Source organism: Oncorhynchus masou, chromosome 13, assembly GCF_036934945.1.
Source record: "Oncorhynchus masou masou isolate Uvic2021 chromosome 13, UVic_Omas_1.1, whole genome shotgun sequence".
NCBI lineage: Eukaryota > Metazoa > Chordata > Actinopteri > Salmoniformes > Salmonidae > Oncorhynchus > Oncorhynchus masou.
The window spans coordinates 31,452,353-31,473,257 of NC_088224.1; the positions used below are offsets into that span (position 1 = coordinate 31,452,353).

At 45.7% G+C, this 20,905-nt stretch overlaps 1 protein-coding gene across 4 annotated transcripts in view; it reads left to right on the forward strand.

The window, feature by feature from the left end:
• The window catches only part of LOC135552081 (RNA polymerase II subunit A C-terminal domain phosphatase-like), a 124,345-nt gene that overhangs the window by 58,298 nt on the left and 45,142 nt on the right, over positions 1-20,905 (forward strand). For 3 of the 4 annotated variants that reach the window (XM_064983470.1, XM_064983472.1, XM_064983471.1), the window contains one exon: positions 7,057-7,337. The exons of the other annotated variant lie outside the window; for it this stretch is intronic. In XM_064983470.1, the coding sequence (XP_064839542.1) occupies positions 7,057-7,337 (281 nt within the window). The remainder of the gene's footprint in view (positions 1-7,056; positions 7,338-20,905) is intronic. 4 annotated transcript variants of the gene reach the window in all.

Consider the following 20,905-nt stretch of genomic DNA (forward strand, 5'->3'; position numbering starts at 1 on the left):
CATGTCCTCTGAACAATAGCTGTGTCACGGTCTTCCCCCATTGCAGGTTTGGCTGTGAGCCTTGCCATCTTTTAAGCCTAATCAAAACACAGTAGAAGACCGTGGGTGGGTGCGAAATAGCACCCTATTCACTAGGTGGGTCCCGGTCAAAAGCCATTTCAGACACCCTCCTAAGAGATGAATCACAGCGATGCAGAGTCGTCTAGAACACGTTCAGCCGATGTAGTTTTCTTCTTGTGGACATTGACAGATCCAACTGTTCTGTTCGGCTTGTGTTTCATCAATACACATCCGTCCACTGGTTTCCATCCACGTCCTTTTCATTAGGACTCAAGCAGACGGAGGGAGAATGACAGACGGGAAGAGCTGTGACATCTCTTTGTCTGTGTGGGTGTCCGATAATTCCAAAGTCCTGCTGTCAATTATCATGACTGTCTCTGTCTGAATCGTTCCCGTTTTTTGAAGTGGCCAGTAACCAAGGTAACTTATGAGGGACAGTTTTAGCTTTAAGTGTGTGCGTGCCTGGCTCATGGTCACTTCTATACACGGGACTAAAGGCAGCCTGACTGAATAGAGTCTGAGATGCAGTCCACCAAGTGGATCGAAACTGCAATCCAATCCACCGAAGTAAACCTTCAGAAGGTTTTCTAGCTCTGTTAAGCCCGGTGTACCTGTAGGGTGCCCTAATCTCACCAGCCTCTGGTTTTTCCAGCTTCTTACAAAAGGTTTTGAGCCACTGATGTGCAGAGATGAATGAGCATGGCACATTACAGCGGATATGACAGTCCAAACCCTAGTCATCGTGTTTTCTTAAGGCACTTCTCTCCTCACCGGTCCTCTTCACTCCGTTAGGGGTATAGAGGCCGGTGCATTTAGCACGCAATAAAAATGTCTGAATTGCCTTTTATATTCTGGCATCAGTGCTCCTTGTAATGCCGACGCCTCTGGAACACTCTGGCTCCCTGCAGCCTCCATGTGGTGTTCTGAGAAGCTGTGCTGCTGCTGTAGCATGTTTCTCTCTGCTTGGGCTCTTATTACCGACAGGAACATTACATTGCGTGAAGTGAATTGCCTCTGTGGAGAAGACCATGGCTGCACTGCAAATCGTACCCTATTTCCTTTTGTAAGTGCACTGATTTTGACCAGGGGCCCATATGGTCGGGTCTAAAGTAGTGCACTGTGTAGGGAATAGGGTGCCATTTCGGACACATCCCGTGCTGGTTCTGGGGATTGTTAAATGCCTGCCGCTCTGCAGGAGACAGATATGAACCACTGACGTTCTGAGCTGCATTCTGGCAGGGTAGTGATTTGAGCCTATCACACGGCAGGCCTCTGGGGCACGGCCACACGGCCTTACTGCACGTTCAGAGATGGGTTCAGCTGAAAGTATTCAAGTTAGGCCTATGCTTTAGCAAACAGCAAGTGGTGGTGGATGAAAGGGGAAGGTGTTTGGTTGTCTGTGACTGTCCAAGGATTACAGGGATTGTGTTTATGAGCTATTTTAAGAGAATCCAGAGACCATTTTGTATTTGTTTTATCAGTCTCTGTAATCCCTGATGATCTCAGCATGACCCTCCTTGGGGATTCGGGGGTTTATTTGTCTTATTGGTAGTCGCGCCTCCGAGGGACCAAACACAGCCAGAGGGGATGACTCTTCTGCAGGGTTCTTATTGACTCAGTGGAGATGATTCTGTGATGTGAGGGCTTACATTGATTTTGAAGTTGTCAAGAATATTCATCGCTGAAATATGCCTCAGGGAGTCAACGAAGGACTAGTGTTGCTGGTAGTTTATGCTTGGTTTGATATTAAATATCTGTAATAATAAACTGCATTTCACTGTCGGCATTCATTTTATCGGCAGAGTGCATGGATAAGGTAAGTAGTATTTATTTTACATAAATACATCTGTGTCACTCTTGTATTGATGGATTATTAAACTGTTTGGAACAAGTCAGAGGAAACGCCAATACCCTGCTGCCATTATGTGATGCAGAGCGCTACTATCTGACTACTGGTGCGTTGTGATATATCGGCTACACTAGTTTTAAAGTCCCGCTCTGTGATATATACAGTACGTTAACATCATCTCTGACAGAAAGATGGTCCCTGCCTCTTTGAAATGCGTCAGGACCTGCCACAGCCCCACTACATTCACACCGTTATCGATCATGTGGAAAAAGGGAGACAATACTGCCCGTCAAGAGACTCATGCGGTATTCTGTAAAGGGCCACTGAAAAGCAAACTTCTTCAAAGACAGAAACAGGCAGGCCAGTATGTGTAGCTGCTGCTACTCTCTGTTATTATCTATGCGTAGTCACTTTATCTTAATATTATGTACAGAATTACCTCAACACCTGTGCCCCCCACACATTGACTCTGTACCCGGTACCCCCTGTTTATAGCCCAGCTGTTATTTACTGCTGCTCTTTCATTATTTGCTATTCTTATCTCTCACTGTTTTTGGGGGGTATTTTCTTAACTGCGTTGTCGGTTAAGGGCTTGTAAGTAAGCATTTCACTAAGGTCAACACCTGTTGTATTCGGTGCATGTGACATAATATTTGATTAGTTTGGGAAGCACATGGTGGTTCTGCAACAGGGATCCGTGGGCTTACACTTGGTGTTAGGCTACTTTCTGTCAATGAGAAACGAACACACAACCTACAAACAGCAATTTCATCGACATTCCTAATTCGCAGGTGCCTCAGGGGCTTGAGCTAATTGTATTAGAGAAACACCTCACAGCAGGTCAGTGAAAGTACAACGTTTGGATTGTTTCTGGCTGATTCCAGGTCAACGCCATGCTATACTGTATTTGTTGTATTTGGCCGTCTAAATTGATGTCGTCAACAACAACAGTTGGTACCTTAATGAACCTGGCCAGACCCCCAAAATGAGCTCCGCTCTGGGGGTGTTTCCTCTGCCGTGATCCGAGCTCTCCAGTGCTCTGACAGTGTAGCACTATGCTTGTGTGTTAAATGATGGAAGTCTTAAGTGCTCACCTCGACTTCTCTCCCATTATAAGGACAAATCTCTCCGTCCGTTTCCACATCGATTTAGTTTTACCTCAGGTTAATGGGGGAGGGGTCTCACCCTATTTTAATTGGCCCTCAGGGGATAATGACAACTAGAGGACTGCTGTAATACGAGGGCACTAGGGTTGGGGGGGGGGGGTGTAACTTTCTTAGTTGTGTACTCTCTTAGGCTGAGTCATCCCAAATGTCATCCTGGTCAAATGTAGTAGGGAATATATAGGGAATTGGGTAATTAACCTGAATCTATCTGCGTCCAGGTTAGGAGCATAGTCCTTCATGACATCCACAGATGGCTATAAGGAAGAAGCCTTTCACTGTAAAGTACTGATTGATAGTATTCCTCCTAATAAATATGGTGCTGTGTCAATGTATTCATACGATTCTCCTAGGATTTAACTCTGGTGATCGTCGTGGCAACAGTTAATCTCCAAGGTGTAGGCTATATCCTCTTTTAACCGTTTAAAAAAAAATCAAATCAAATACCATATGCAAATGTTTCTAAAAAAGAATCGAATATGCATAATTAAATGATGTAGTGCACTATGGGAGCACTCTGTACCTCTAAGGTTTAAACTGCTTCTTTATAATAATCTCTGTGAACATTGTTATTTTAATATAGCATTTATCTCATTAGATAATAATGTATCCAATGAAACTGAAATAACTTTTACTCAGACATTTTTGTTCAGGAATATAAAGCCTTGCACTAATGTTCAGTATTCTCAGCTTGGATAGCCTACATTCCTGTAGATCAGGGGTGTCAAAGTCAAATGGATGGAGGGCCAAATAAAAAATTTAGCTACAAGCCGAGGGCCGGACTGTTCGAATGTTCATTGAAAAATTTTTAAATGACGCATATAGTCTAGTGAACCTAATTGAACCTACTGAAAACCTAACAAATATATTCCAATATGATCAGATAAATAAAGCAATATTTTCTTATGGCTCTGTCAGTAATCTTTAATTTTCAACAGACACAAAAGACAAATTTCCTTTATATAAAAATCCCCATAACATGAACATTAAATGAAAGAAACCGGTATTCAAGGCACCATCAGTAGCCTATATTTTCTATTTTAGCAAAAGTGGGCTAAATTTACTTCAAGAAAAAAACAATAATAGCAATTTTCTATCATCCACTCAACTGAAATATTTTTAAAATATAATTGGATTGAAATACAATAAAATAAAGTGCAAAAATCTATTAATCAAAAACAACACTTTGTTTAAGGAGAAGTAACATGCAGTGAAAACAAATATTAAACTTTAACTTTTAAACTTGAACTGAGTAAAAACTCTAAATATGTGATTGCACAGTAATGTTCACTTGTTTGAGGTTGAGGGTGATACTTGGTGGTGTCCCATCTTTTCCACAAGTTCATCAATGTTCGGGGTAAGGCTCTGAGCTGAGGAAATCCTCAGAATTGAGTGGAGGTGTTCAGCAGTAAGTCGACTTCTGTGTGATGTTTTGTTCAGGTTCATCAAAGAAAAAGTTGTTCACACAGGTATGTGCTGCCAAACATAGACAACGTTTGAGCAGCCTGGATGCGCAGCTGGGGCATTGTGTCGGGGAGGAAACGGGCGAACTCCGCAGCACCCACTGCCGCATATTTTGCCCTCAGTGCATCATTGCATTGGAGGTCAATCAACTCCATTTGGAGGTTTGGTGGTGAGCTTTCCACGTCAACAGCAAATGGGTTACCGAGCAGTTCCAACCTGCTTTTTTGTGCTTCAAAGTCAGCAAATCGGCGTCGAAAGTCAGCGGCAAGCATACCTATTTTATCAGCCAACTGTGCGCTCGGGAACGCACTGGTAGAGAGCTTCTCTTTCATGGTCTGGCAGCTGGGAAAGTGGCTCAAATTTTCTTTCCGCATCTGCGTCTCCCACAGAGTCAGTTTGGTTTTAAATGCCTTCACTGTACTGTACATATCAGAGATGACATGATCCCGACCCTGCAGCTGCAAGTTCATTGCATTCAGATGACTCGTAATGTCACACAGAAAAGCCATTTCACACAGAAACATTTCGTCTCGGAGTTGTGTTGTGTCTTTCCCTTTGCTGTCCAAGAACAGACAAATCTCCTCACGAAGCTCGAAACATCTTTGAAGCACCTTTCCCTGGCTTAGCCATCGCACCTCTGTGTGATAAGGCAAATCACCATGCTCCGTTTCTAACTCCGTCAGAAATGCCTTGAACTGGCGGTGATTCAAACCTTTGGCTCTGATAAAGTTAACTGTGCGCGTGATGATGCTCATTACATGCTCCATTTTCAAGGCTTTACCGCACAACGCTTCCTGGTGTATGATACAATGATAAGCTGTCAGCTCACCTGTCGCGTTTTCCTCTTGCATCTTTTCCCGTATCTTCACCACCAGTCCGCTCCTGTGTCCACACATCGCAGGTGCTCCGTCGGTTGTCAAACCCACGAGTTTTTCCCAAGGCAGCTCCATCTCATTTACACATCTTGACACCTCTTCATACAAATCATGCCCCGTAGTTGTGCCATGCATAGGACGTAAAGCCAAAAACTCCTCTGTCACGCTTAGGCTGGAGTCCACTCCGCGGATGAAAATTGACAACTGGGCAATGTCAGAAATGTCGGTGCTCTCATCCACAGCCAAGGAATATGCAATGAAATCTTTTCCCTTTTTCACAAGCTGCTCTTTTAGATTGATGGACAACTGGTCTACTCTCTCGGCAATGGTGTTTCTGCTCAGACTCACATTTAAAAAGAGTTGCCTTTTTCTGGGCAAACTTCGTCACAAACTTTAATCATGCAGTTTTTGATGAAATCCCCCTCCGTAAATGGCCGGGCTGATTTAGCGATCTCTTCTGCCAAAATAAAACTGGCCTTGACAGCAGCCTGGCCTTGTGATTTGGCTTTTTTGAACAGAGCCTGTCGAGATTTGAGGCCTCGTTTTAATTCCTCTGCCTTTTGTAGCCTTTGTTCCATGTCCATATTCTTGTTTTTGTCCGCGTGTTTCGTTTCATAATGTCGTCTCAGATTATACTCTTTCAGTACCGCCACACTTTCTCCACACAGAAGACACACAGGTTTTCCAGCTACCTCCGTGAACATATACTCCGACTCCCACCTTGTTTGAAACCCCGGTTCTCAGTGTCCACCTTCCGTTTTGCCATTTTTGATGGGTATCTGAAAGTTAATTTTACTGTGATGCTGACGACTGCTGTGCCAATAAATATTGAAATGAAGCAGCCTACTGCTCGGTGCGTCACCGTTGCATTGTGGGAAATGTAGTATTGGTGCATGTAAAAGATCTGCGGGCTGCCGGCTTGCTGCGGTCTGCGGGCCGGTTCTAATAATAAATCAAGATCATCCCAGGGGCCGTAAAAAACCTTCTCGCGGGCCGGATGTGGCCCGCGGGCCTTGACTCTGACATATGTGCTGTAGATCATGTGTCAAATTCATTACACAGAGGGCCAAGTGTCTGGGGATTCTCGCTCCATCCTTGTACTTGATTGATTAATTAAGATCACTATTTAGTAAAGCACTCCCCTCAGCTGGTTGTCTAGGTCATAATTGAAAGGAAAAACCAAAAACCTTCAGACACTCCATGGAATGACTTTGACACCCCCTTGCCGTAGACTTTCCACAGGTTCATTTTCCTCTCTAAGTAATGCATGTTCAAACGGCACGGGATTGGTGTTCCCTGCAGGCAGAGAGACATCTGATTGGGTTATTCCCTGGAGAATAGAAAGTAACTTGGTAGCAGGCCAGAAGAAGACATAGGTGAAGAGGTAGCATGTCATGTTAAATGCTGTTGTTGGGCCATGTTAACTGCTGTAAATTTGATTTGATGTGCAAGAGAACAAACTTAAAGTAAATGGTTCAACTAAGGGGTTCATTGTGTACTCTAATGATCTGATGGGATCTAGGTGAAGGGTTGAGGTGTTGTCTACTGTATATAGCGCTCTGGTAGACAATGAGGCCTGCTGTACTGTATAAACCACCCTACCCTGGGGGAGCCAAGCATCACCCAACCACCTTTCTGTTGACAGGTGGACGACATGCTAGATGAGGAGAGCGATGAGGAGGGAGATGGCCGGGGGAAGAAGACCAGGGAGATGGAGGAGGAAGAGGAGATGGAGGAGGAAGCAGAGGGGCAGCGTCCCCAGAGTAGTGGACAGAGCACTGAGGGAGAGAAGCAGCACCATGAGCAGCAGCAGCACCACCACCACCACCACCACCAACCGGGTCTGGCCACCGTTATAGAGGAGACGGAGAAGGCACAGATGCCACCTAGTGACCAGGGCGATATGACGACGGGTAGCGTGCCAAGGTAAGGCCACCAACGCACCATCTTTAAACCAGGCAGGGCAGTGCTATGTAATCCATTACCTGATTTAGACTTTTTCATAAAACATTTTTTATTTGTTATTGTATTTTACCCCCATTTTATGACATCTAATTGTGATCCAATTCCGATCTTGTCTCATCGCTGTAACTCCCCAACGGGCTCAGGAAATGTGTCTTCCGAAACAACATGAGCCGCCTAACCGCGCTTGTTAACACCCTCCCACTTAACCCGGAAGCCAGCCGCACCAATGTGTCGGAGGAAACACTGTTCTACTGGCAACTAAAGTCGGCCTGCAGGAGCCCGGCCTGCCACAAGGAGTCGCTAGAGCGCGATGAGCCAAGTTAAGCCCACCCATACCAAACAACTCCCCTAACCCGGGTAACGCTGGGCCAGTTGTGCGTTGCCCAATGGGGCTCCCGGTCACGGCCGGTTATGACACAGCCTGTTGTCGAACCCAGGTCTGTAGTGACGCCTTAAGCACTGCGAGGCAGTGCCTTAGACCGCTGCGCAGATTAGCAGTTTTCTAATGGATGAGTAGAAGTGTTTCATCAACCAGCCTTATGATGACAGCTTAAAGACATCTATAGCTAAAGGTAAGGACTATGAAGTGATGCGGTCATATTCAGTCGCACCATTGACTCAGTGTAGTGGTGGTAATACCTAGGTGATGTTTCCAAGCTGGGAGGAGAGGGTTAGGGTTACAGTCTCCTTCTGCTGTGGGACAGGGTAGCGAGTCTAGACTTCCAGAAATGTGCCTCTCAGATGCTTGTCCTGCCTTGCTCTGACGTTGCCTAGTTTAGAACCTGGACACAGAGTGTGAAGACCTCCATCTGTGTCCTCCACCTCCACCACAGGAAGGCCTGGTCGGACACGGAAAGCTCCCTGGTCCTCAGTTATATGGTGTCCCGCCTAGGGATGTGCACGATTTTATCATATCCAAACCGAGGTTAGTATTCGAATACTAGTGTGAGTATTAATTTCAGCGAAAATACAATTATAGGCCTATGTTAACACTGAAAAGGCTTTTTCTAAATTAGCTCAATGTGTAGCAAGTGGAGTCAGAGGGAACTAATACAATGCAGGAAGGAATACAATTACGTAATTAAAAGTTAGCAGAAGGAGAGTGTAGGCTCCAACGAGCAACCAACAGGCTGGTGTTTTATATGAATGGGGTTGGGGAGAAAACGCAGCATGTAGGTCTCAATTAGCCTAGCTAACAATAGCTCGCTTCACTCAGCTACTCCAGTCAAGACAGGCACTGTTATATAGGAGATGATGAATAACGTTGTGGCTGCTACAAGTTAGCTAATATTGGCTGTAGCCCTGTTGCCTTGTCTAGTGGCTACTGCGTCTCTCTCCCTCAGTCTGCTCGCTCGCAACCATCAATCACGCCACCGCTGCAGCAATAGTGCGCCAGCCTCTCTCCCTCGCGCAGCAGTGCTCAGGTTAAAAACATACATTTAAAAAAAAACAAACACTTGTATTTCTAATATCTGACAAAAATTCATGATACTATTTGAATAGAGACATTATTTCAAAACCCTGTCCCACATGGGTTAGTGTGTGTGACTGCCTGCCTCTGTTAGCCAGCTAACGTTAAGAGACAAAAGAAAATATGTATTATGTATGCAGCTTTATTGTTAGAACAACTCTGGGAAAAGTTTCCTCTTTTTTTTTTCCCCTTGTCACTCCTTCCGACTACCCTCTCACGGAGGTCCGTGCTCTCTGATTGGCTCAAAGTCAAGTGGTCGGGCGATGACTGGCAGGCCGATTTTTTTTTCCGTGTTAGAAATGGCTGGTTCGACAGTACCAGTCCGCTACCCAGCGGGGGGGGGGGGTGTTTTGTACGGCGTTTCCACCCCGCCCCAGGAAACTCTTTTCTCAAAGCTCACGATCCGGATCACGTTCTACTGCACAAAACAATCAGTCTACTCTTCATAGTTGCTGCCACATCGTAGCCACTCGCCGGAGATCCTGAAAAAAGAACACTACTATGTTGACTGCCTGGCTGCCTCCTGCTTAGCCAATCTATTGCAATGATGAGCCACTCCGTTTGTTCGAGCAAGAAAAGGAACAGCCTCCTACTGTGCCAAGTACCTATCGGCAGTTAGTTTTCTCTGTGTGTCTGACCTCTAAGGTCTAACAAGGAGCAGCAGATCTTATGACAGCAGCCCTAATGGTCCATCTCCGGTCCTCTTATATTTCTGGCCATCAGTCTCCTCACCCTGCTTCTGTCTCTGGGTCCAATCTGGCAGCGCTGATTGGCAAAGTTACATAAGAGAGGCTTTCCTTGTTTTGCTGGTTCTGTGTACTTACACACAGGCAGGCTGGCAGATAATGGTGCTGTAGCCCCTCTGTTTTCTCCTTCTGCCTGTTTCTGTGCCCGTCTCTTTCCATCTCATGCCAAATCTCCACAACAAATGTTCTGTTTGTTGAGCTGACTCAACTACAGGAGTTTGAAAGGTTTAACACCAGGAGAAGAGCTGGTGGTGGAGAATCCCAGTCAGCTAGCCTGAAATGGAACAGAACAAAATTCTGCTTGGCGTTCAGTCCTTGGGTCAGCTGCCTGGTTCCAGCTCTCATGAGCTGGGTCTTTTCTCCCCAAGTCTGCCTGAGCACTGCCTGTTTGATTTGTACGTCATGGGTGAATGGGGCACTGGTCTGTTGTGGACCTGGGCCGTGTTCAGCAAGGCACAACGTTGTGGATTGTTCAGAGAGAAATATGTTACGTCGAACAACAAACATGCCTATCTGACATGAACATCAGCTGTTTTCACGAACGAGCGTTCTATGAGTGCCCCATCTGGCAGACCATGCTGCAGTAGTTCTCTACCAGCGTCTCCTCAGAGCCCTGACCGCTGATAGACATGCAAATGAAATCCAGGGATAAAAGCAGCTTGCCTTGTTACCGCTGTTGGTCTCTCTCTCTCCCCATCTATCTACCCATCTCTCTCTCCCCATCTATCTACCCATCTCTCTCTCTCCATCTATCTACCCATCTCTCTCTCTCCCCATCTATCCACCCATCTCTCTCTCTCTCCATCTATCCACCCATCTCTCTCTCTCTCCCCATCTATCCACCCATCTCTCTCTCTCTCTCCCCATCTCTCTCTCTCTCTCCCCATCTATCCACCCATCTCTCTCTCTCTCTCCCCATCTATCCACCCATCTCTCTCTCTCTCCCCATCTATCCACCCATCTCTCTCTCTCTCCCCATCTATCCACCCATCTCTCTCTCTCTCTCCCCATCTCTCTCTCTCTCTCCCCATCTATCCGCCCATCTCTCTCTCTCTCCCCATCTATCCACCCATCTCTCTCTCTCTCTCTCCATCTATCCACCCATCTCTCTCTCTCCCCATCTATCCACCCATCTCTCGCTCTCTCCCCATCTATCCACCCATCTCTCTCTCTCTCCCCATCTATCCACCCATCTCTCTCTCTCTCTCTCCATCTATCCACCCATCTCTCTCTCTCCCCATCTATCCACCCATCTCTCTCTCTCTCTCCCCATCTATCCACCCATCTCTCTCTCTCCCCATCTATCCACCCATCTCTCTCTCTCTCTCCCCATCTATCCACCATCTCTCTCTCTCTCTCCCCATCTATCCACCCATCTCTCTCTCTCCCCATCTATCCACCCATCTCTCTCTCTCTCTCCCCATCTCTCTCTCTCTCTCCCCATCTATCCACCCATCTCTCTCTCTCTCTCTCCATCTATCCACCCATCTCTCTCTCTCCCCATCTATCCACCCATCTCTCTCTCTCTCCCCATCTATCCACCCATCTCTCGCTCTCTCCCCATCTATCCACCCATCTCTCTCTCTCTCCCCATCTATCCACCCATCTCTCTCTCTCTCTCCCCATCTATCCACCCATGTCTCTCTCTCTCTCCCCATCTATCCACCCATCTTTCTCTCTCTCCCCATCTATCCACCCATCTCTCTCTCTCTCTCCCCATCTATCCACCCATCTCTCTCTCTCTCCCCATCTATCCACCCATCTCTCTCTCTCTCCCCATCTATCCACCCATCTCTCTCTCTCTCTCTCTCCCCATCTATCCACCCATCTCTCTCTCTCTCTCTCTCTCTCCCCATCTATCCACCCATCTCTCTCTCTCTCTCTCTCTCTCTCTCTCTCTCTCTCTCTCTCTCTCTCTCTCTCTCTCTCTCTCCCCATCTATCCACCCATCTCTCTCTCTCTCTCTCTCTCCCCATCTATCCACCCATCTCTCTCTCTCTCTCTCTCTCCCCATCTATCCACCCATCTCTCTCTCTCTCCCCATCTATCCACCCATCTCTCTCTCTCTCTCCCCATCTATCCACCCATCTCTCTCTCTCTCTCCCCATCTATCCACCCATCTCTCTCTCTCTCCCCATCTATCCACCCATCTCTCTCTCTCTCTCCCCATCTATCCACCCATCTCTCTCTCTCTCTCTCCCCATCTATCCACCCATCTCTCTCTCTCTCTCTCCCCATCTATCCACCCATCTCTCTCTCTCTCTCTCCCCATCTATCCACCCATCTCTCTCTCTCTCTCTCTCTCTCTCCCCATCTATCCACCCATCTCTCTCTCTCTCCCCATCTATCCACCCATCTCTCTCTCTCTCTCTCTCTCTCCCCATCTATCCACCCATCTCTCTCTCTCTCTCTCTCTCCCCATCTATCCACCCATCTCTCTCTCTCTCTCCCTCCCCATCTATCCACCCATCTCTCTCTCTCTCTCTCTCTCTCTCTCTCTCTCTCTCTCCCCATCTATCCACCCATCTCTCTCTCTCTCTCTCTCTCTCTCTCCCCATCTATCCACCCATCTCTCTCTCTCTCTCTCTCTCTCTCCCCATCTATCCACCCATCTCTCTCTCTCTCTCTCTCCCCATCTATCCACCCATCTCTCTCTCTCTCTCTCCCCATCTATCCACCCATCTCTCTCTCTCTCTCTCCCCATCTATCCACCCATCTCTCTCTCTCCCCATCTATCCACCCATCTCTCTCTCTCTCTCTCCCCATCTATCCACCCATCTCTCTCTCTCTCTCTCTCCCCATCTATCCACCCATCTCTCTCTCTCTCTCCCCATCTATCCACCCATCTCTCTCTCTCTCTCTCTCTCCCCATCTATCCACCCATCTCTCTCTCTCTCTCTCTCCCCATCTATCCACCCATCTCTCTCTCTCTCTCTCTCCCCATCTATCCACCCATCTCTCTCTCTCTCTCTCTCTCTCTCCCCATCTATCCACCCATCTCTCTCTCTCTCTCTCTCTCTCTCTCTCCCCATCTATCCACCCATCTCTCTCTCTCTCTCTCTCTCTCCCCATCTATCCACCCATCTCTCTCTCTCTCTCTCTCTCTCTCCCCATCTATCCACCCATCTCTCTCTCTCTCTCTCCTCTACCGATTTAATGTGTCTGTTTCCAGGGCATTTAAGGTAACATCGGGATACTATACCTCTGAATACAACGTCCTGGTGAAACAATTAGCTTAAAGGGTATTTGAAGAAGCCATGCATTTATATGAGTATATAGAATAAGACATTCATACAACATTAAATATCTCTCAGTGATGGTCTCATAATGTTGTGGTACTGTTAAATAAATACGAAAAGTGAGTCGGGCGAAGTGAATATGAAAGTTCTGTGCCACTTTACCAGCTACGGAATGACCGGATGGTTGTATTTAGGACTAAGGGGTGAGCATGCCTCCATCCCACTTCTCCATCTCTACATTCCTCATCTTCACCACTTTTCCATTTTAGCCTCCAAACAGACAGGAAACTGTTGCTAAGCTACAGTAGAACTAGAGAGCCATAGAACCGGCATCTCTGTTCTGAGATTTCCAGCCCCTCTGGCATCCTGGTCCCCTGAGAAGTTATTTTAATTAAAGTTATTTTTTTTTATTTTATTTTTTTATCTATGGCAATGCCCCTCACCCCAGCTCTATATTTTCAATATAATTAATTGACAGCTGATGTTTACTTCAAAGCCCCCTGGAGGAATACAGAAGAAAATGTTTTCATCCAAGTCTGACATCAAAAACACATTGATAGAGTGAAAAATTGAGTTTTCAATTCATCTTGAATGAAGGTAAACGTTTTCCCAGTAATTTCTTGTCTGTGCAGCTTTTCAGTCAATTGAATGCACACAGGCATATGTGGAATGCCAGCAGAACTGACAAAATAAAGAATGCGCCTTGCCTTCCTCCCCTCCTGTTGGTTGTTCTTCACCACAGAAGTAGAATAACCATTTTCAGAACCCCTGTGGGATAGAAGCCTTCTGAAACACTCTGTTGGTTGTTCTTCACCACAGAAGTAGAATAACCATTTTCAGAACCCCTGTGGGATAGAAGCCTTCTGAGCACTCTGTTTGCCGAAACGGTTATTCAGAAACCATTGACTGCGACTTTTGCCATCTGCAATATTTAGACTATACGTTTTCATTTCCTCTAGTTTGTCCGAACGGTTTAATATTGTTCTGTTATTCATGTGGATGATTGTGAATGGCTTAGAGTATTAAAAAAAATTTTTTTTTTTTTTTTTTGTCAATGAAAGTACGGCACTTTCAACTCTGCTGGAGGTCCATCTTGTGAAGAGGTGAGAGGCAGCATGGTGGGAGGAAGGAGGCAAGAGACAGGGCAGTGACCTCCTCAACTCCCTCCACTCTTCATGATTGCAATCAGCCATCAGTCCAGGCCATGTTATACTCCTCTTGTCATCCGAAGTGGTCTAATGCTTGATTTCCGCGGCGGCTAAGAGCTTTCTTCACTAAGTCCAGGCGTTTTTTTTTTTTTGAGGATAATAATAGACTTGTGATTGGCTGCTAATGCCATCACGGTCCCTAGCGGTGTCGATGTAACAGATACAGGAAGGAACAAATCTCTGGCCATGAAGTTGATGGTAGCTGAGTGGCTGTAATAGGGTGTTATAATGGATGTGACGCACAGAATCATCAGCACTCTCCGCGAGACAATGAAGGATGTTTCCCTCACACTGCAACTGAACTGCCTGAGTAAAAGAAGATGTGATATACAGTATGTGACGTGGTCACAACATATTTTTCTCCCTTCCTTGAAGCACTTGAGGAAAAGTAGAGCATTTTGAGCCAGCACCACCATACATCTTTAACGTCACTGGGAAGTTGTTGGCTGAATTCTTCTCCAACTCTCCGTTTGTGTTCTGACTCACCAACAACTACTTCCCCGGGCAGAGTTCTGACCTGTGTTCCTGGCACGCTCTCTTTTATTTATTTTCAAGTGGTTGAAAATGTCGCTGAAGCCACCGTCTAAGCTGGAGCGAGTAACGTGAGCAATTTCTTTCCCCAGTCATGTTGACATTTTCTACTGTAATTATGTGTTTTCATTCCATGAAGTTTTGTCTTGGCTCCACCACCTCCCATTCCCCTCAGGACAAATGGAGGAAAGCAGAGACCTTTTAGCATGCTGTTGAGTTTGCCAACTCTGTTATTAACGTTTAGAATCACATATATATATATATATAAGTCTATAAGCACGGACTCTGAGGTTCAGCGGTTTCAGACAGCCATGGCCTCCACAGTGATGACCCTGCTGTGGCCACAAACACAGACAGTATCCCAAACAAATAACCTGCGCATGACAATTACAGTACTTGCCATTTCCTAATCAATAGTGGCTGAGAGGAATTTGTCTTGGTGCTCAACGCTGTTACAGACACGTGGGAAGTTGTAATCTCAGTATAGAGCTGCTAGACAACCCAGTCATTGATACTTATCACACGTCTCCGTGTGGGGCTTAGTGTCCGGCTGGCTGGCTGGCTGGCTGGCTGTCTACCTCAGGGTAGCGGGGATGAGAAAGATAACGGGCGTGTGATTGTCTGTATGAACTGTCAGTCGACATCAAAGAGCTGACTGCCTGCCGCTGGTGCTCTTTCTGGTCTGTGTTATGATCACCTGGAGACTCCGCGTGCCGGACAGGGATCTCAACGGTTCCCTGGTGCTTCGGCAGTCATGAATATGCAGTAGTATATGTGATAAGTCATGACTGAACTTGAGCTCAACGTGGAAGAAAATAACAGCTCGCTCCTGCATCTTCTATATTCCCTCTTCGTTTGTCCCACTCTCCTTCCTCTTACTTTGCGTGTATTATATGTCATACATAGACTTTTGGCACATGGCTCTGACAACATGCTGACCTTTTACATTTACATTTACATTTAAGTCATTTAGCAGACGCTCTTATCCAGAGCGACTTACTTTTATTCATTTCCTAAATGTTACAGCCTGTTTGCTGTCCTCTCTCTCTGTGTGTGTTTCTGTGTGTGTTTCTGTGTGTGTTTCTGTGTGTGTCTTTGTCTGTGTGTCTCTGTCTGTGTGTGTCTCTGTCTGTGTGTGTCTCTGTCTGTGTGTGTCTCTGTCTGTGTGTGTCTCTGTCTGTGTGTGTCTCTGTCTGTGTGTGTCTCTGTCTCTGTGTGTCTCTGTGTGTCTCTGTCTCTGTGTGTCTCTGTGTGTCTCTGTCTCTGTGTGTCTCTGTCTCTGTGTGTCTCTGTCTCTGTGTGTCTCTGTCTCTGTGTGTCTCTGTCTCTGTGTGTCTCTGTCTCTGTGTGTCTCTGTCTCTGTGTGTCTCTGTCTCTGTGTGTCTCTGTCTCTGTGTGTCTCTGTGTGTCTCTGTCTGTGTGTGTCTCTGTCTGTGTGTGTCTCTGTCTCTGTGTGTCTCTGTCTCTGTGTGTCTCTGTCTCTGTGTGTCTCTGTGTGTCTCTGTCTCTGTGTGTCTCTGTCTCTCTGTGTCTCTGTCTCTGTGTGTCTCTGTCTCTGTGTGTCTCTGTCTCTCTGTGTCTCTGTCTCTCTGTGTCTCTGTCTCTCTGTGTCTCTGTGTCTCTGTGTGTCTGTGTCTCTGTCTCTCTCTCTGTCTCTCTCTCTGTCTCTGTCTCTGTGTCTCTCTCACTCTGTGTGTGACTCTCTGTGTGTGTGTGTGTGACTCTCTGTGTGTGGGTCTTTCTCTCTGTGTGGGTCTCTGTATAGTATTGCCAAAGTGGAGTAAAATGTGGCGTTGTCAGCTGTAGTGAGTGGATGATGATATTGTCAACTAGAATGAGCCTGTTACTATATGATTAGAATGGTGTGATGTGGAGTGCAGAGTGAAATGTTCTGTTTCTCACTCTGGTATCACAGTGGGAGATACATCTGGGTGGCGTAGACCTACTTGTTTACCTGATAGCCTCTTCCATAGATGCGTTAGGAAATAAGCATCTATAGATGTAGCCTGATGATGTGTCTGTCTGAACAGCCACAGTCCCACTCAGTCACCTACTGGAGGAGTGGGCTTTGGATTTACTGTAGAAGGAGGTCATAGGTGTGAGTCTTTCCCCTTTCATTTTCTAACTTCTATTATTTGATGCACTGTGTGAATAACATCTATTTCCTAGATGTATTCAGCTGCTTGACTCTTAATTAAATACTGTCTCAGCCCATCAAAGCAGCGCATCACCAGCCGTGTGACTGCGTGCGTGTGTCCGTGACTGCGTGCGTGGGTGTGTGTGACTGTGTTCACCAGAGTGATATCATCAAGCCTCATAATTGTTATTGTCAGATTGAGTGTCTCCAATGTGTTTTATTCTCGTTTCATCACTGCCGGCAATTCCTATTATGTTCTGCTCCTCATCCCAGATTTCACGCCGCGGTGCCCCCCCCCCCCCGGCCCAAGGTGTAGCTAAGCCTATGTGTTCCTGTTTGTTTGGCCTTAGTGCGACTGCACAGGATAGGCTTTTCCAAGTGGTTTCCATCTCTCACGTTAGGCATGGAGGAGAAAAGAGGAGCAGTGGTGTGATGATGTGGACTGAGATCTGTCGATCGGTCTCCGTTGACTGGTCGGCGACATCGAAGCAGCTGTAGATCCACATGTTTTACTCTCTGATAACAGATGAAATAACAATCAATGGTAAAGCCCATCGGACAGGCGCTTGATCGCTCACCCACTCGTTCTTTCTCTTGTTTGCTCTTATCTCTCCCCCTCTTTCACGCATGTATACACACACTCGCTGTCTCTGAAGCACACATGCACTGACTTGCCCCTTCACCTTTCAAAGCCTGAATTAATACACTAAACAAAAATATAAATGCAACATGCCACAATGTCAAAGATTTTACTGAGTTACAGTTCGTATAAGGAAATCAGTCAATTGAAGTAAATGTATTAGGCCCTAATCTATGGATTTCACATTACTGGGATTACAGATATGCATCTGTTGGTCACTGATATCTTTTTATTTTTTTTAAAGGTAAGGGAGTAGATCAGAAAACCAGTCAGTATCTGGTGAGACCACCATTTGCCTCATGCAGTGCTACACATCTCCTTCACATAGAGTTGATCAGGCTGTTGATTGTAGCCTGTGGAATGTTGTCCCTCTCTTCTTCAGTGGTTGTGTAAAGTTGCTGGATATTGACGGGAACTGGAAAACGTGCTGTACTTGTCGATTCAGAGCATCTCAAACATGCTTAATGGGTGACATGTCTGGTGAGTATGCAGGCCATGGAAGAACTGGGACATTTTCAGCTTTCAGGAATTGTGTACAAACCCTTGTGACATGGGGCCGTACATTATCATGCTGAAACATGAGGTGACGGCGGCTGATGAATGGCACAACAATGGGCCTCCGGATCTCGTCACGGTATCTCTGTGCATTCAAATTGCCATCAATAAAATGACATTGTGTTTTATTGTCAGTAGCTTATGCCACCACGGGGTACTGTGTTCACACCATTGACATCAGCAAACCGCTCGTCCACACGACGCCATACACATGGTCTGCGGTTGTGAGGCTGGTTGGACGTACTGCCAAATTCTCTAAAATGACAGAGGAGGCTTATTTTAGAGAAGTGAAGATTCAGCAACCGCTCAGATGGACATTCCTGCAGTCAGCATGTCAATTGCGCGCTCCCTCAAAATTTGAGACATTATGGCATTGTGTTGTGACAACTGCACAATTTAGTGGGCTTTTATTGCCCCCAGCACAAGGTGCACCTGTGTAATAATCATCCTGTTTAATCAGCTTCTTTATATGCCACACCTGTCAGGTGGATTGATTATCTTGGAAAGGGAAAAGCTCACCAACAGGGATGTAAACAAATGTATGCAGAGAAATCAGCTTTTTGTGCGTATGGAAAATGTCTAGGATCATTTATTTCAGCTCATGAAACATGGAACCCGCACTTTCCATGTTGCATTTGTTTTTGTGAAGCGTATATCCCATCCGAGCAGCACCTAGTAGCTATGAGTCAGTCTCCTTGATGGTGGACCAGGATTCCTAGACCAGATCTGTCTGTGGAGATGAGGCTTTTATATCTCTCTCGCCCCTCTGGAATATTATCATCTCTACTTTAACGTGGAGATCCATGGGTTGGGCCTTACTGGGCGTTATTGGTACCCATCTGCTCGTCTCGCTTCACATCTGGGGCTGCAGTCCGAGCATAGCAGAGGCTAACAGTATAAATAATGAGGATATCATTTTACTGAAGCTTTCCCCTCTCCTCCTCCTCCCTGGGATCATTAAGAACATCGTCTCTGGCCCCGGGGTTTGACGGACAGACAGACAGACAGGACTTGGAAGCTACTGATAATGAAAGTCCTCCTCTGTCTGATAATACATTGACTACTTCTCCTCTCTCTGTTTTGACAATACATTCACTCGTTATCGTCACCGTTATTCATGTCTGATATCTATGGTATGTTTAACACTGGGATGTATGTAGGTGGTGTGTGGACACGGCTCATTTAATGGCTGTATATAGTATGGTATTTTCTCCCCGGCTGTTTCTAATACTGATGTCCCATTTCTGCTTCCTGATTATTCAATCACCAAACTGAGTTTGCACACTAATTTAGCACGGCCTTCAATTGCAACGCTTGCGTAACTGCTCTCTCTCGCTCGCTCTCTCTCGCCATCTCCTTTTCTCTCTTTCTGTGGCTTTCTATAGCATGACCAGTATTGTTTTGCATTTATGAATATTGACGTTGTCATTTCACGCTTGTGAATGTGACGTAAATGTCTTGAAATCAGTCCTTCCTGGCTCTATAAAACAGAGCGGGGAGATGGAGAGGAAGGATTTTGCGGAAAGTGCTTTAAAATAATAATAATTAAAGCGCTCACATGTGAAAGTCTTGCCTGAAGCTTTGTTAGCTCGGGCTTTTGGAGGGAGGTTCATTCGGAGGTTGTTGTTAAATAAGGTACATGAGGGGAAGTGTTATTGTGTTTTACTAACCAGGTGAATATCCAGCTCTCCAAGGGGGGTTGTTGTGGGGAGTAAGGGAACATTTAAAATTGGGCACAGGAGACCCTGAACTGGGTAGCTTAGGGGTGTGATGGCAATGGAGTGGATTTAAGTTATAGAACAATGGCACTAACCACATTTCTATCCACAGTTTCTATGTGGGTAAAGTCATACCTGTCCAAAAAAAAAAAGCTGTGATGGAAACAAGCAGTTTCAGCACAATTTAATAAATGCCGACATATTATTTGTTAGTTCGATATGGTCGGATCGTTTTGTGTTTAAAATGAATTATGCGAGAAATGGTGGTGGAAATGCCTTTATGCACAAATATTGATATAATAACCATTTTATCAAAGTAAACTTGGAGTCGCGCGATTGAGTGTATGGTCCTCCCACTACGACTCGGGAAACCATAGTGTATTAGTCGACAGATTAAATAAATTAGTGCCTTTTTAAAGTATTCACACCCCTTGACTTTTTCCACATTTTGTTGTGTTCCAGCCTGAATTTAAAATGGATTCAATTGAGTTGTTGTGTCACTGGCCCACACACACAATACCCCATAATGTCAAAGTGAAATAGTGTTTTCTGAGATGTTTACTATTAATCCAAAATGAAAAGCTAAAATTCTTACGTGTTCAACCCCTCTGGTATGGCAAGCCTAAATAATTGCAGGAGTACAGATTTGCTGAACAAGTTGCATGGACTCACTCTGCATGCAATAATAGTGTTTAACATGATTCCTGAATGATGTTAGGTTCTAAAATATCATAGTAAGCTCGACGGACACTATGAAAGCTTAAACCAAGTTTATTCCCAAAAGGACAAAGACATATTCACACAACCCTTTCTCCTGTGCTGAGCCTCCTCCTACACATCAGAACCCCGAATGCTGTTGCTAGACAGAACCTTAGTGATATCTATTCTTCCTCACTTCATCTGACCTGACCTCTACCCCAAAGTGCTCACTCCTCCCCAACTCACGGCTGTCATGGTGACTGGTACCAGACTGTGTCTTTTCTCCTCCCATAGGATCCCTGATGGCGAACAATAACCTATCCGGACAGAATGTAAACGTCATACATTCCTCTCCCTCCTTCCGTGACATGAATAAGAACATTTCATATTCTCAGAACCCAACAATGACTACCTCATCTCTGTGCCCCACACATACAATTATCTCTAAGGTCAAAACAGTGAATTTCAAAGACAGATTCAACCACAAAGAACAGGTAGGTTTTCCAATGCCTCATAAAGAAGGTACAGGCGCCCTTCCAAAGCAATTCACTTTTAGTCTTGAATAGAAAGTGTTATGTTTGGGGA